General features: G+C 24.2%; 1 protein-coding gene across 5 annotated transcripts in view; it reads right to left on the reverse strand.

Annotated features, from left to right (window-relative positions):
* The window catches only part of LOC112683106 (sodium channel protein 60E-like), a 116638-nt gene that overhangs the window by 49500 nt on the left and 51941 nt on the right, over window positions 1-15197 (reverse strand). For all 5 annotated transcript variants that reach the window (XM_025553980.1, XM_025553979.1, XM_025553978.1 and 2 more), the window contains one exon: window positions 2403-2574. In XM_025553980.1, the coding sequence (XP_025409765.1) occupies window positions 2403-2574 (172 nt within the window). The remainder of the gene's footprint in view (window positions 1-2402; window positions 2575-15197) is intronic.

Consider the following 15197-nt stretch of genomic DNA (forward strand, 5'->3'; position numbering starts at 1 on the left):
TTATAAATATGCAACATAGTATACTAGCAGTTTATTTAAGTTTATTTCAGTTTAGTGACTGCATGTTAGTCTCACAATTACCTGATCATGAACTATTGAAAATGTTCAGTAAAACACTGCACGCCCTTATAAAAATTAGATACATCCTTTCAATTCTACTATATGCAGACATCATAATTAAAAATACAACTCAATTACTTGTTAATTTGGAATTAATCGAAGAACTGAGTAAACTGATTCCAAATAATAATGATTTTTACAATTGAAATTTTACAGTTCCTAACTTATAATTTAATGAACTAAAAGTAAATCATATAACAATCGTATAAATAATTTTTCGGAAATTAGTAGAAATGTTAAAATATATTCTTGCTTTAAATGAAACATGTATTACTATTTAGTCTTTCATAGTTATTTAAACTTTTTTTTTTCAAATAACTATTAATAAAATTAACTTAACAACTTGAAAAAATAAAAGTTACATCAAACAAAGGCTATTATATTTTTGTGGTTTTCAGATTTCCTATGTACCTACCTCAAAAGATATATTTCAAGAAAAATTGTGATTTTAGTCTTTTAATTGCAAAAAGAATCAGTTAATCCCATCATTTTTCACTCAGTTTATTGAAATGTTTAAATTTCATTCAATTGTCAAACGATTTTGAAATGCATAAACCTATTTTCAATTAATAAGCAACATGTATAAATATAAAATATGTTTTCTATTGTATGATATAATTACAATTTGATTTGTTAAAAACATTGATAAAATTATTATCTATTTATATCTAACCACCTTATTTTTAAATTGATATATATATCGACAATATTATATTTACAATAATATTTTTATTAACTTTTTTTTACAATTTTTCAAATTTCACATTTCATTATACTTTTGTAGTAAGTTTATTTTTAATATTAAAAAGTTTTTTATAAATTGTAATGTAACTCATAAAAATAACAATCTATGAGGTACAAATGAACATTAATATGAGTATTATTCGTTCTTAACTAATAAATATAACCTATAATTTTATAAAGAGATTCATTTAATAAATGGTTATAAAAGATTTATTTTTTATAAACTAATGTATACTATATTAATGGTTACAATGAATTACATAAGAAATTAACTAGACTAAAATTTTGTATTAATTTTCTTTTAAATTTGTATGAAATAATGTTTTGAAAAATAATGTTTTTAGAGATTTATATTAAACGCTCAGAATTTGTATTAGAACTATCAACATTTGTTAATTTTACATAGTTAAATATTTTAGCAATTAATTTAATGATTTGTTTAAAAGTAAATAGAAACAATAAAACAATTCAATCACAATAATTGTTTTACGTAAGAGATTGATAAAAATAAATTCAAAATCTAGAATTTATGCTAAAATAAATAATGGGTAATACTTTTTCAAACTTTTTTAATTTTTTTTTTTTTTTGTATACAATTATAAATATAAAAAGACCTAGTACTTTTATTTTGTTTTGTATGCTGAAAAGTACTGTGATGACAACGCAAAATTAAAGAACAAAAACAAAACGAAAAAAAAACGTAATGGACCTCACAGAAAAAAAAAATTGCCATTGTCTGTTTCCTGAGTATTATGCCTTATACTCATTCGGATGTTATTTATTTCTATTCTATTGTTACAGACATATTTACAAAAACACTATATTTCATTGAATCCTGTTTCTTTGAAATGTTCAATTGCTTTGGATTTATAGCCTTTTGGCAAGTACCATGTTTAGTTGTGATATTCACAATGTTAGATTCAAAAATATCAAATAAAAACATAATGTATTAAAAATATAATATAAACCTCAATAACTAAAAATCTATTATACTAAGCTATAAATATAAAAATAATAATTTTTCGCCTCCAACAATGAAAATATACATATATTAAGTACAAAAATCAAAGTTATATTAGAAAACATTAAATTGAGGGTATCTTTAATGGCTAAACATTTTATAAATAAAACTTATTTAAAAATAGAAATTTAATTTTTATCATTTTAACAATAGTAGCAATTAAGAAGAATTTGTTATTTTATATTTATTAATACAGTAACAACGATTTAGTGTAAAAAAATGTGCAATTGATGTAATCGAAAAACTCATATAAAAAGGTGGCTTTATTTAACATTAATCTAATAAATATAATTTTTAAAGGTAATAAAAATTGTAAATATTGTTTGACTCGTAAAATTTCAATAATAATTATAAAACAAACAACGGCAATAAAAAAAGTATAATATTTGGTTTTAAAATTCTATATACTTGATTTTAAAATAATAAAATGTAAATAGCTTTAAGTTATTTATACATACATATATATAGAGTTATAAAGATATAAATAATATAATAATTATTAATCAGTGGAGCTTACATTAGCCAATTTATGTTGCCTTCATTGATCATGACGCATTTGTTCCGTAATTCACCCATATATACTTGAAGTGCAAACAGAGCGAATACCATAAGACAGAATATAGTTAATGTCATGACTTCAGCTAATTGTCGGAATGAGTGCAACAAAGCATTGATGATCGTCTTGAGACCTGTAGAATAATAAAAAGTATAAATGACTAATCATAAAACAATAATTTAGTAGTAAAATCTAATTCGCGTGTACAAAGATATGTGTATCGATTTAACAAAAACAACATTTAATATTACATTTTACTATACTCTACATAATATCAATTTATTTTTAGTAGATATGAACAAAACAGCCATTTAAAATGCACGTGCGTTAACAATATTGTCTATAGTTTTTATATCTTTACTCAGATGGTAATAGAATAAAAATCAAAAAAATCCCTAGTTATGGAATTTATAATTTTATATTGGTCAATTTTGATCTACATTAATCTCTTAATTAAATCGATAACTTTAATGTCAATACAATCCTACACCAATCAGAACCAAAACCAAATCTAACGAAACATTGACAGAAACCAAAAATTTTAAAATCCAAAAAAATTAGCTGTTCAGTTGATTATTTGTTACGTCATCGGAGAAATTTATAAAGCCATTAAAATACTATCATTTCTGACAAATATTACCTTTTTGTTTTGATTATTGAATACTAAATTGAGTTCATATTTTACAAGTAAACCAATCACGTTATCTTTATATAGTTTTATTTAATAGTAATTAACAACAATATACCATTTGTAGACGACATATCAAATCCTTCTAAATGGTAATTGAATTAAACATTTAATAGAGAGTAGAAAAATCATGAAAATCATTCAGACAGTTTTATGAAAAATCAGTGCATTCAATTGCAATGAAGTATCCCCTCCAAAAGTCAATAGCAGTACGATTCATAATCTAATATATTTCATAGGTCTCAGAAAATCTCATATTGCCATTAGTTCTCGAATAAAACCTAACAATATTATTGTTGTTTTGACTAAAAATTATTTCTTAATATTAGTATAAATAAACATTAGTTTAATAATACCAATAATAAATTATCCATCCGCACTTGAAGAGTGCAAAATATATAATATTAATTTTATCTTATCTATTAAGCGATAGATTTTTCAGAGAATGAAAATAATTTAAATTATTTATTATGTAATATAATTCAAAAAATAATTATTTTTAATTATTTAAATTAATTGAATTTTGAGTTATTTAAACATATGAAAATTTTTATATTATTTTTTCACTGTCATTTATTATAAGTTATAATTTATAACAATATAATAATGGAAAATGTAATAGTATACAAAATTAAAATAACAGAAAATACATTAGAAAGGTATCACAATTAATTTCATGTTGAATTTAAAATTTCAACTGTAACTGAATTTTACAATTTTCGTATATTAGTAAAATTGATTACATAGTTATATTAATATTATATACTTTTATTAATAAATATATATTTGGATACTATAATAGTATCTCGAAAAATGGTGTGGACTTAAGGGAACTAAAAATGTATGAAATGGATTATCTATAGTTGTTATTTCAATTACTGTGTTAAGTATAGTATTCGAATGGAGTTAAATTCAACTAAGCTTCATGGTTTGACAATAATAGCCTAGCTATAAGCTATATACTATATTATATTAGATATATTTAATTTTAAGTACTTTAATTATATTCATGGTCACAAAAAAAATTTGTAACTTAAGAATATGTAATAAAATAATTAATATTTATTTATTTATTTTTTTATTTTTATTTTTTTTTTTTTTGGTTTATTGGGCTTTTAAGACCATCCCGTCTCACAACCAAGCTTCCATCTTACTCTATTCAATGCCAGATCTCTCCAATTGGAAGCACCACCTAAATGTTTAACGTCTTTCTTTATATTGTCTTCCCATCGCATTCTTGGACTTCCCAGAGGTCTTTTACCTACAAGATTTTGTTCAATTACTGCATGTAATAGTGGATTTTAATATATTAAATAATTAATATATTGATTATATAATGTCGAATTTGTTGGAATTTAGCATTTTTAAAAGACTGGTTTAAAATCGATTTAATGTACAACAAAAATACTGTTGTGGTATGGAATGATATGTAATGGTTAGCCACAATTGTCTTTTAGCCTTGAGGTTAAATTGCTTCCAGATTACCAGTTCCCGGTTGAGTGACCTAGGTTGGATGTAAGAAAAATAAAATACTATTTCTAAAATAATAAAAAAGTGTACCTTTTAAGACATATAGGTAATAACAATAAAATATAATTTTAAATATATTTATATTGATTTATTTAATGCTTATATACGGTAGTAGACCTAATGCCGTTTAACCAATTATACATGAAGTGATCCACGTCAAAATGTAAAATAATTGTAGACTCTGAATAAAATTTATTTTTGTATTAATAATATACTCTTAAACTTAGATTTTTATAATTATTCTAAGAAAATATACTAATGTGCAGTTGGTTAATAGTTGGAAATAAAGTATTATATTTGATTTTTATTTAGTGCTGACGTAAGTCCTACTACCAAACTTAACCGGCAATATTTATGATTAAGACTCGTCATTGTGGTGGTCCGTAAAACCCACCGATAACAAACATCCATCTCACTACTATAAAATGCTTGACACGATAGATAATAATGACGAACGAGGTAACGTCCTTTTCATGATCATGTTTTAGTTGAGTCCACCTGTCATTATTTATCTCAAGAAATAATGTCTATGTGTTTAAAAAGAGAGCCATATAAAGGATATGTAGTGTTTAATCATTATAAATTTAATTTCACTTAAAAAAAATATAACGCAAGCTCAAATGAAATTCATATGCGAAACGTACGTGTTCCATTACAATATTATGCACCGGCTAATTGCAGAGTGGTGAACGAAGATAACATTTAAAATATTCTGATATATATATACATATCGCCATAATCATAATCCGTGATATAATTATACAGATACAAATCGTGAAATATTGAGCGATTAATGTTATTTACCGCTAATATAGAGTATATAATAAAATAATTTAATAAGACGTATAGATATACTCATTTTAATGGAAACTTTGTTACTTTATTGGACACTTTTTCTTCAATAACCTAGATATTTCGACGTTTTAAAAATTATGGTAAAAAAAAAAAAAAAAAAAATGGTAAGTACTTGTTTTTGAGTTATTCAATTTTGAAAATTAGAAATTTTCAACGATATTCTATAGAAACGCTTAAAAAATAATATTCCTATTCAATTAAATTTATCTCATAGTGTAATGGTTAATAACAGTGGCGTATAAAGCGAGGTGCCCCCTAGGCTTGGGCCCATAGTGAAATTTCAGATTCAATTAAAACATTTTTATGCATATTGCTAAATTATATAATTATACATGTATATATATATACCATGACTTGTACCGACTTTTATTGTTGTTGTTCTATGCTAGTATGTTGTTTTTGAGGTATAAAATTCACGTTACTGACTGATATCATGGTCCATGATTGCAATGACCAATTAAAATACGAATAAATTATGAAAGGACACGACAGAAAAACTGTGTATTTACATCACGGACTAGATATCTTAGAAACCCTAGTCCATGATTTACATAGTACCTTGATAGCGCATTCTATTTTTAGAAATGGATTTCTGTTTCCTATTGTATTTACTTTGTTGTAAAATGTTATCAATTTATCACGGGTTGCTAGGACATATTCCTTAAAAAATTTCTAGTTGTAGTTATGGGGAGGGGGGTAAAGTTACCCATAGTGAAAATAATTCTTATATACGCCACTGGTTAATAACAATTAATCCGAAGTAGAAGGTACTTGTTTCTAATCTTTAATGGTAAGTAAAATTTTTTTCCATATATTTTCCGGAAAATGGAACTTCAATTTTAAAAATGTTAGGACTTTGCTCATTACGCCTGCCGTCACCACTCATAAACTCGAGTACCACCGTGAGGCACTTTTCGTGAGGATAGGGCTATGCCTAATTTAGTTTTTTACAAACTTTGATAGTGTTGCGGATGAGATTATACTTTGTATGTGAACCTAAAACCTCGCTTCGATAGTAAATCACATATCTAGACCACAAAATATAAGATATTATACCATAACTAAACGATTATTCACAAAGTTATAATTTTATAACACGTAATAACGTAGATAGGGTAGATAAGTAAGTATGGTAATCTGGGTTAAACCATAAATTGAATATGGAAAACAGATAAGAATTACTATCTATGATAATATTACGAATTTAGCACTACATTATGGCTAACTTCAAGCTACTGTAACTTCGAAACCAAGTCCAACCGCCAAATTCTGATTTCACTTTCATTTTTAACAAACAAAAGTACATAAGTAGAAAAAAAATAATATATACCATGCATATATTTTTATAATTTCTGTAGTAAATAATATATGCATGGTATATATTATTATAATACAGTCATTAATTGTGTTGTAGAGTTTTAATATTACTGAATCCCAACACTAAACAACGTGGACAGGTAAGCCAAAAACATACGTAAAAGCATTAATTATACGTAATATAAGTATTAGAATGGTAAAAATCAAAGCCACATTTAAATAAAAATATTTATTTTGTTTGGAAATAATGGTACTGTCATTATTAAATACCTGTATTTTATTTTGTGGGATTATTGTTGCAGTATTTAGACCGTAGCATGTGTAAAATGTCTTTAATCACTTTTGGTCGTTAAAACAACCGAACTTTTTATGTGTGTTGATAATTTTCATAGAGAATTGTCATTCTAAACATTAAGAAAATGGGTACCGGTTATACCTGATCATTCTACCACGATTGAATACATAAAATCATTGCTTTTCCGTACCTCAGCAAATCTTTAAACCGCTCCGAGGGTTGCCGATGTCTGCGATTTGTTGTAATGTTTACGCATGTGCGGTAGAAAATATATTCGATCAATGAAATATCTTAACATAATAATGATCGGCAAGACGTGATAAAAAAAAAAAAAAATTAACAGTAGTATTAATTTTGTGACACTCATGTAATGCACGGTGTCGCAAAATCAGTCATTGTTAAATTTTGAAAACTCGGTCATTTCTTGGGCGAAAATCCACATTGTAGTACTTATCTTCATAACTGAAGCATCTTTTCATATGACACGAACAGACTGTCAACGTTATGTTCACATATTTTTTTTTTTTAAAAACAATACCATTTCAAACTATATATGTCTAACAAAATTGCTTAATCTCTCACACGTATCACAATTGTTTCTTTTTTAGATTATGTATAGGACATATCCTATCCTTTAAAGCATTTCCATCAATTCAATCAATGGCCTGCAAGTTGTGATAACAACAAGTAAATAACTAAAAAAATGTCATCCAATAATCTGTACAGTATTCGTTATACATTATTTTTTTTATTGTAATGAATTTGAGCATTGTTTGTAATCATCATTTTTTCGTAAAATTTAAAACTTTTTAATTTGTAAGAGTTATATTACTATGCGTAGTAGTAATGTTAAACTGTGAAAAATATTTATCACACTTTGATATTGCTACTGTGGTAAACAAAATCACAGTGAAAATAACAGTGATTTCTACTCTAAATGCTACTTTCTATTTTGCACGTACCTATGGCGAATCACATGTTTACAATATCAGAATATCACAGTAATTCATAGATTTAGAATACTACTCTATTCACTATTTAGTGGTGATATTAGATAATATTTACCTAATGAAAATGTGACTTAATTTAATTTAATTAACTATTATTCATTACCTATGAATGGTATTTTATCTAAAATATACTATTTATTAATAAAAATATTATATTATATTTCAATCTATGTTATAATTATTTATTATTAGTACCATGCTGTATGTAGTAAACTACTTCCATCTCCCACTATTTTTAGTATTTACAGTCTTAACATCAATTTATCTACACTGTGATTATTATAATGTACTCAAATGTATAGTACTATAGTAGCAAGTAGCAACTAGCAATAGTCACTGTATCATAAATAACAGTTTTGAATATTTTTCACAGTTAGACAACTTAACAGATTTGTGATATCATCACAGTGTGATAAAATCACTATTATATTATGTATGAGTAGCAGTCACTGCTACTATTTAACATCACTAATGCGTAGTTCTAATAATAATGCGTTTTAAATATTTTAACTATATTATAATTAAGTAATTTGATAATTGTAAAATAAACGTGCATGAAAATAATTTAAACTATCGATCAAAATGCAGATTATTAATTTTTAAGGATTTCTTAATTCAAACAAGCACAAAAAATGATAAATTAGAATTTATTATCATTGTGAATTGAATAGGCCATCAAAGTATTAAATTAATAAACAACATTTTACATTTCTGAAATTATTTTTTGATAAAAGTTAAAATTATATAGTTTATAAGCTACTAGTAGTATAAAATAGATAATATTGACAAAATTCGTAATATTATCAATATTTTTATTTAGATATTTTAAACTTCTATCTTTTTGGATATAATAGGTTAAATCATTTTAGATCTAAGGAGGTTTACAGTTAGTATATTATTATCAAGGTATATTTTTATAAATTATTCTTGTTTGTGTATGCATTATATATATGTTATACATATATGTTATCGTCATTGTGAGTTGAGTTCAGTGGAAAGTTGTTTGAATTATTAATCGCAATGATAAAAGAGTGTAATTCGATTTTTGTGATAAATAATGTTGCATTATTTTACTCGGCAACCCGGTATAATCGAATCACTTGAGTGGAAATGTGATACTCTGCCACTCTACAATTTATTGTTAAACAGTGAGATTTGTTTATTTAAATAATCATGGTTAATGCATTTTTATATTTTTAAATATATAATGTGATTGATATCTCATAATCCATTTTTTAAGATAAAATGTAGCTATATAATAAGTTAATTTTTCATATTTATAATATAAATACTATTAGCATATTTAAATATTTGAACATTATTAAATCATCTTTAAATAATTTTTAAAATTTTTCAAACTTTACATATAATTAAGTTATTCAATTAAATAGTTTTTATTTTTATCAAGTCATTAAAAATATTCATATGAAAATGTAAACGTATATAAAAATTTAATTAAAATTACATAATTTATTATATAAATTAAATTAATAATTACATATTAAAATTAATATTTTATGAAAAAATATACTCTGTGATATGAACGTTATTTTATATGATTGTAATACGATTTAATTTAAAATAAAATTTATATACCATAATTTATCAAAATAGTTTTACATATTTTTAGAAATATAAAATATGTTTGCTATTTAGCAAAATTTAAGATAAAAAATATATATTTTTTAAGCGATATAATTATTATCAAACAAACAATATTATTAGTAATTGATAAATAGCTGGATTAAAGTTTTTAAATATTTCTAACCAAATTTCTGTCTCAAATTAAAAAATTCAAAATATATTTTTAATTTATAAAAAGAATAGTATATATATAAAAATAAATAAATGCTTTACTTGAAGTATTAGATTTTTAATGTACGGCCGGTTTCAAATAAATTAAGAATTGATCATCATGTATGAATAAGTTCAATAAAATCGTGACTGAAAATGAAAAAATGAAACAAGGAATACCATACATTAAGAAAAATTGGTCGCTAAACATAGAGATAATTTATTTTAACAGGAGAGATTTTTTAAAATTAGTTATAATTAGACATAGAAATGTTAAGAAGTATAAATACTTTGATTATTATTATTTATTATTATTTGAAATATATTGATATAAGATATTATTTTAATAATCTTTTTGTAAATTTAAAATAATAAAATTATTTTACTTTATTTCATTATGCATGTGTAACTCTTCTAAAACTGAATTAATGTAGATGTTATTTTAAGTACTTAACATTTCTAAATCTGTATAGATATCAATATTTATATTATTGCTTTTCTAAAATTTAGCTTAGCTAAAAAAAGTTTAACGAAATTTGAATTAGGTGAAATCTTTTTTTAATTTTATTTCAGAAATGAATTCTTTATATTTTATTTTAAAATGTGTATTTTTTATAGCTATATAAAATATATTTTATAGTTATAATTGTAATGGAATCTTCTGAATAATAAATTATTAATTTTAAGGCATTTCGCCAAGAGGGATGAAATTTAAAATTCTCCGTTTTATGTAAGGCTTTGACCATGATGACTTCATCATCAGAATTGCTTCACAAAAAATTCTCCTTCTTTTTAAAATTCTGATAAGTATATGAAAACTTATCAGAATTTAAAAAATAAGAGGGATTTTTTGTGAAGCAATTGTGATGATGAAGTCATCATGGTCAAAGCCTTAAATAAAATGGAGAATTTTAAATTTTATCCCTCTTGGCGAAACGTCTTAAAATTAATAAATTATTATTTAAAAGATTCTATTACAATAATAACTCCTAATATAGCTAAAGATAACTGTTTTTATTACTATACTCGTATTATTTTGTATCATTCAGATAATAATTCATATCATCATCATACGTACACTAACCGTAAAAGCAAATAGTTCCATTTTCGATTTGTATAATACATAACTTACATCACAAGCCTTTGTGAAACCATTTCTGATGATAACGACATTCATATTGTTATTTTCCCCAAAAGTACGTATAAAACTATAAGTACATATAGATCACATTCACATTATGTGTTTTGTTGGTTGCCTAATATTTACATTTATTCGTTGAAATGAGATTAATAACCAATCTGGATCTTTTTAATTTTAATATAATATGAAAGTAGTCTATTATTTATGCTTAAAAAAGTATTAAAATATATGTTTGAATTGTTATTACTTATTTGTTCACTTATATTTTACATTATATTTCATTATTAAATAAATAACCATAATTTAGATAAATTAAGTTAACTATTATTTTTCATATAAACTATGAAGAAATTGGATTCCCTTACAGTACCCAAACAATCTAATAAATTATAATCAAAAAGGTGAGAACCACATGAAATTATGTTTTATAGTTTAAAAAAATATTAGGACAATTTTTCCATTTTTATAAATTTTGTTTACATTTTTTGAACGATTAATCAAAAATGTATTGAGTACAGCAAACAATTTCGAAATTCAATTTTTGTAGAATAAAAATGTACAGTAACATTAAGGTTAGGACTATTTAGTAATTTTTTGATGGAATTGCTAGGTGGCTGGTGAATAATTTACTAAAAAAAGACCAATCTCATTTAAAAATTAGTTAGACAATCTAGAGATTCTTGTTACAAAAATATCAAAGATTTAAAATTAATACAAAAAGTCTTCAAAACTGCATATCAAATTACTCGCCAATTCTTCAAATAATGAATACTGAATTTCCAATCAAACCAAATAGTCCTTACCAAATCTTAACCTAACCTTACTAAAATGAGTTTTTAATTCGTCTAATTACAGTGATAATCCCATACATTTTGTTGAGTGTATACTATACCTACGAGTTCCTGAATAAAGACATTTTTATGATTTAGATGGTGGTGGTGGGAAAGGGTTGTAAATACTAAAAAAAACTGAAATGTATACATATTTATTAATTATATATTAAAATTATTTAAATAAATTTATACCATTATAGTACCCAGTCAATAATTAATCAACATAATAATAATAGTAATACACTAATCATCTGACAAAAATATGACTAATTTAGAATCCGTAAAACATATTAAATGTAATACTTCTTCGCAAAGTGCCTGATATTTAAATTATACGTAAGATATATTAAAGATAAATATGTAAAATAATTAAACATGAATCAATAATTTCTCATTAAAAATACGATAGTGACAGTTTTGCCTCCATCGTCCAATAAATCTATTTCCAATTTCTTCAACATTTTAAAAGAATTAAAATTAAGACGTATATATTCGATTACCAAAGAAAATAACATAAATACTCATTTCCAATATCGCTTTTGGGAGAAATATTCGACATTTTATTAAATACTTAGACTTCTAGATGCTACTGTTTACTAAGAAAAAATGCTAATAAAAAATAAAATAATAAAAATAAAACTCTGCTGTATTTTTTGATGTTTTATAAGCATTTCATAAAGGCTTCATCTCATATAAATTATAAAATTTCTACCTTTATCATACTTCTATATTATAATTTGACCAAAAGTTATTTTTCTGTTTGGTTAGACTCAGATTTTTCTAATAGATATCTCTTCGATTTTAGCTGGCATAACCAAAGTACAGTTTTGTTTTATATACTATACAACCTCTTCCTTCACCACCTTTCCGAAATATAAATATGGGTGGAAACAGTTTATCATAATACTAACTCGAGGTCTCATATTGTTTATTAAATAGTTATCAGTTATATATAAAAGTGGGCTTTTAACCATCCAATACACTTAAATACATAAAACTTATACTTCACCAAACAACCCACATAACCTGTTATATTAGTTGTATAATTCGCTAACGATAAAGTAATTTATTCTTGACATATAAGCTTCTTAACAATGTTAACATTATTACAAGATCACTTTGATCCACCAACCACCTCTTTACTACTCCCAATGGCAATTAAAAATAATCGAAATAAAATCCATCTATACCTAAACATTTATTTCTAATCATTTTCATCCCATAATGTCTTAAAGATAAAAGGAATAAAAAAAATGTAAAGATTCACCGAATAACGAGATTACTCTTTGCTTTGTATATATGATAGTAATTATGTAACTATATATAATAATGTAACTATGATAATGTTAAATATTTAATATTAAATTTTGATAAATAACTCAACTGATCCATACACATTTATACAGCCAAATTATTCTTAAATCAAAGATTTTTCGATTTCCGAAGTACAACACCAAAATCTTAAATCTCAATATAAAACATAAAATTAAATTATTCAATGCTTTATTCAAACCAATATGAATCTACGGATTTTAGCTATGGAGTGCAGCCAAAAAGACAATCATTCATATAACACAAGTGATTCAATCAAAAATATTCCGACTCAACACTAATGCCCTTACATATAACTTTAATGACATTCTTCATACCGAGTTAGATATACATATTGTTAGAGAAGTTGCAAAACAACACTACAGACTGTTTTACATACGACTCCATAAACACTCCAACTCTCTAATATAAGAGTTATCTTTAAACTCTCTTCTGGGTAATCCTACAAGGAAACTTAAGCAAATGTGACCCAGAGACATTTTAGTTGGTGAATAAGCTGGATAGTAGAGTACACAAATATATAATTACGTAAAATTAAAATTAAAATTAATCTTATTCCATTCACAAAAAAAAAAAAAATAATAATAATAAGATAACATTCATATAAACCACTTCCGTATAAAAATTATTAAATAAAAGAGAAAAATTCTTATGTTGGTTTACTTTTTTCTTTACACATAATTAATACAGAATACTTCACTGAATAAAGAACTACGTACAATGATGGTATTTCTAGAGATTTTTTACAAATTTAAATAAACTGTGAAAATTAAATAATAATTATGTATTCGATACGTCGATGAAGACCCTGATTATTTTTTAATTGTACGCGGATATTTTTTACAAGCTTTATACAGTAGAAACTATATACCTGATACAAATTCAGCCGCCAATGTCATTTTAGATAATAGTAACTATTTTAGGATACATTCGAAATATATAGCAGGCCAAGGATTTATCGGGGATACTAAAATGAGTTGAAAATAATGGAGTGTAAATAATTACTCCACTATGTGTGCTTTGCATTCTTTAACATATGTACTATTTAACTGTATTTATACAATTATTGGAATACTTCATTAAGCCCTGTCAAAGGTTTTGCTTCACGGAGATTTTAAATGAGTAAATTAAATAACAACTTTCTTAAATGAAATCGTAAAAATATAGGCACAATAAGGTGGGAGGGGCTAGGGGGCTTCGACTCCCAAATATTTTACTATGTTCAACATCATCGGTACAGTTACAAATTAAAAATTAGTGAAAGAACAAGAATTGATAGTAGGTTATCAACAAATATGTCATTAATCGTTTTTTAAAAAAATTAAAATTGGTAATCGATTTTTAGCCCTATTTGATAAAAATGTATTTGAGCAGTAAATATAAAATATGAATAACAATTACTTCATGATAGTGAAATGCCATCGAAAATATTACAGAAAAAATCTATTATAACCGGTGACTTAACTATAATAAAATGTACATCGAATTTCCAGATTAGTATTTCCTGTCAGTAGTTATTAAATTGTAAAATTTATTATAATTGTGAAACAATTATCCTTGGATAAATTGAGATTTATCAAACGTAAAGCTACAATTTTTAATGGTTTTGTTTGAACATAATTTTGCACAGTAAAACCTTCATGTAACGAATATTTAAAAATACCTCAAATTTGCATATTATTTTACATCATCTGTCTCAGTATCCAAATACTCTATTATAGTTGTGTAAAATAATGCAATTACAATATCAATAATTTTTATAAAACTTTATCTTTTTTTTTTTTAAATTCAAATTCTTATGTATAAAATATTTTTCTCAAAGTGTTCTTGAAGCCATATTAAAAATTGAAAAAATAGTTTATTATTTATAAGCATTTAAAATGTAATGTAGGTAGTGCAGTAAAAATGTTTTTACAAAATTATTTTCCTACCATTCCACTGCCTTTATAGAAACTTCAAAT

This window comes from Sipha flava, unplaced genomic scaffold (assembly GCF_003268045.1).
Source record: "Sipha flava isolate LNK unplaced genomic scaffold, YSA_version1 219_pilon_pilon, whole genome shotgun sequence".
Taxonomy (NCBI): Eukaryota; Metazoa; Arthropoda; class Insecta; order Hemiptera; family Aphididae; genus Sipha; species Sipha flava.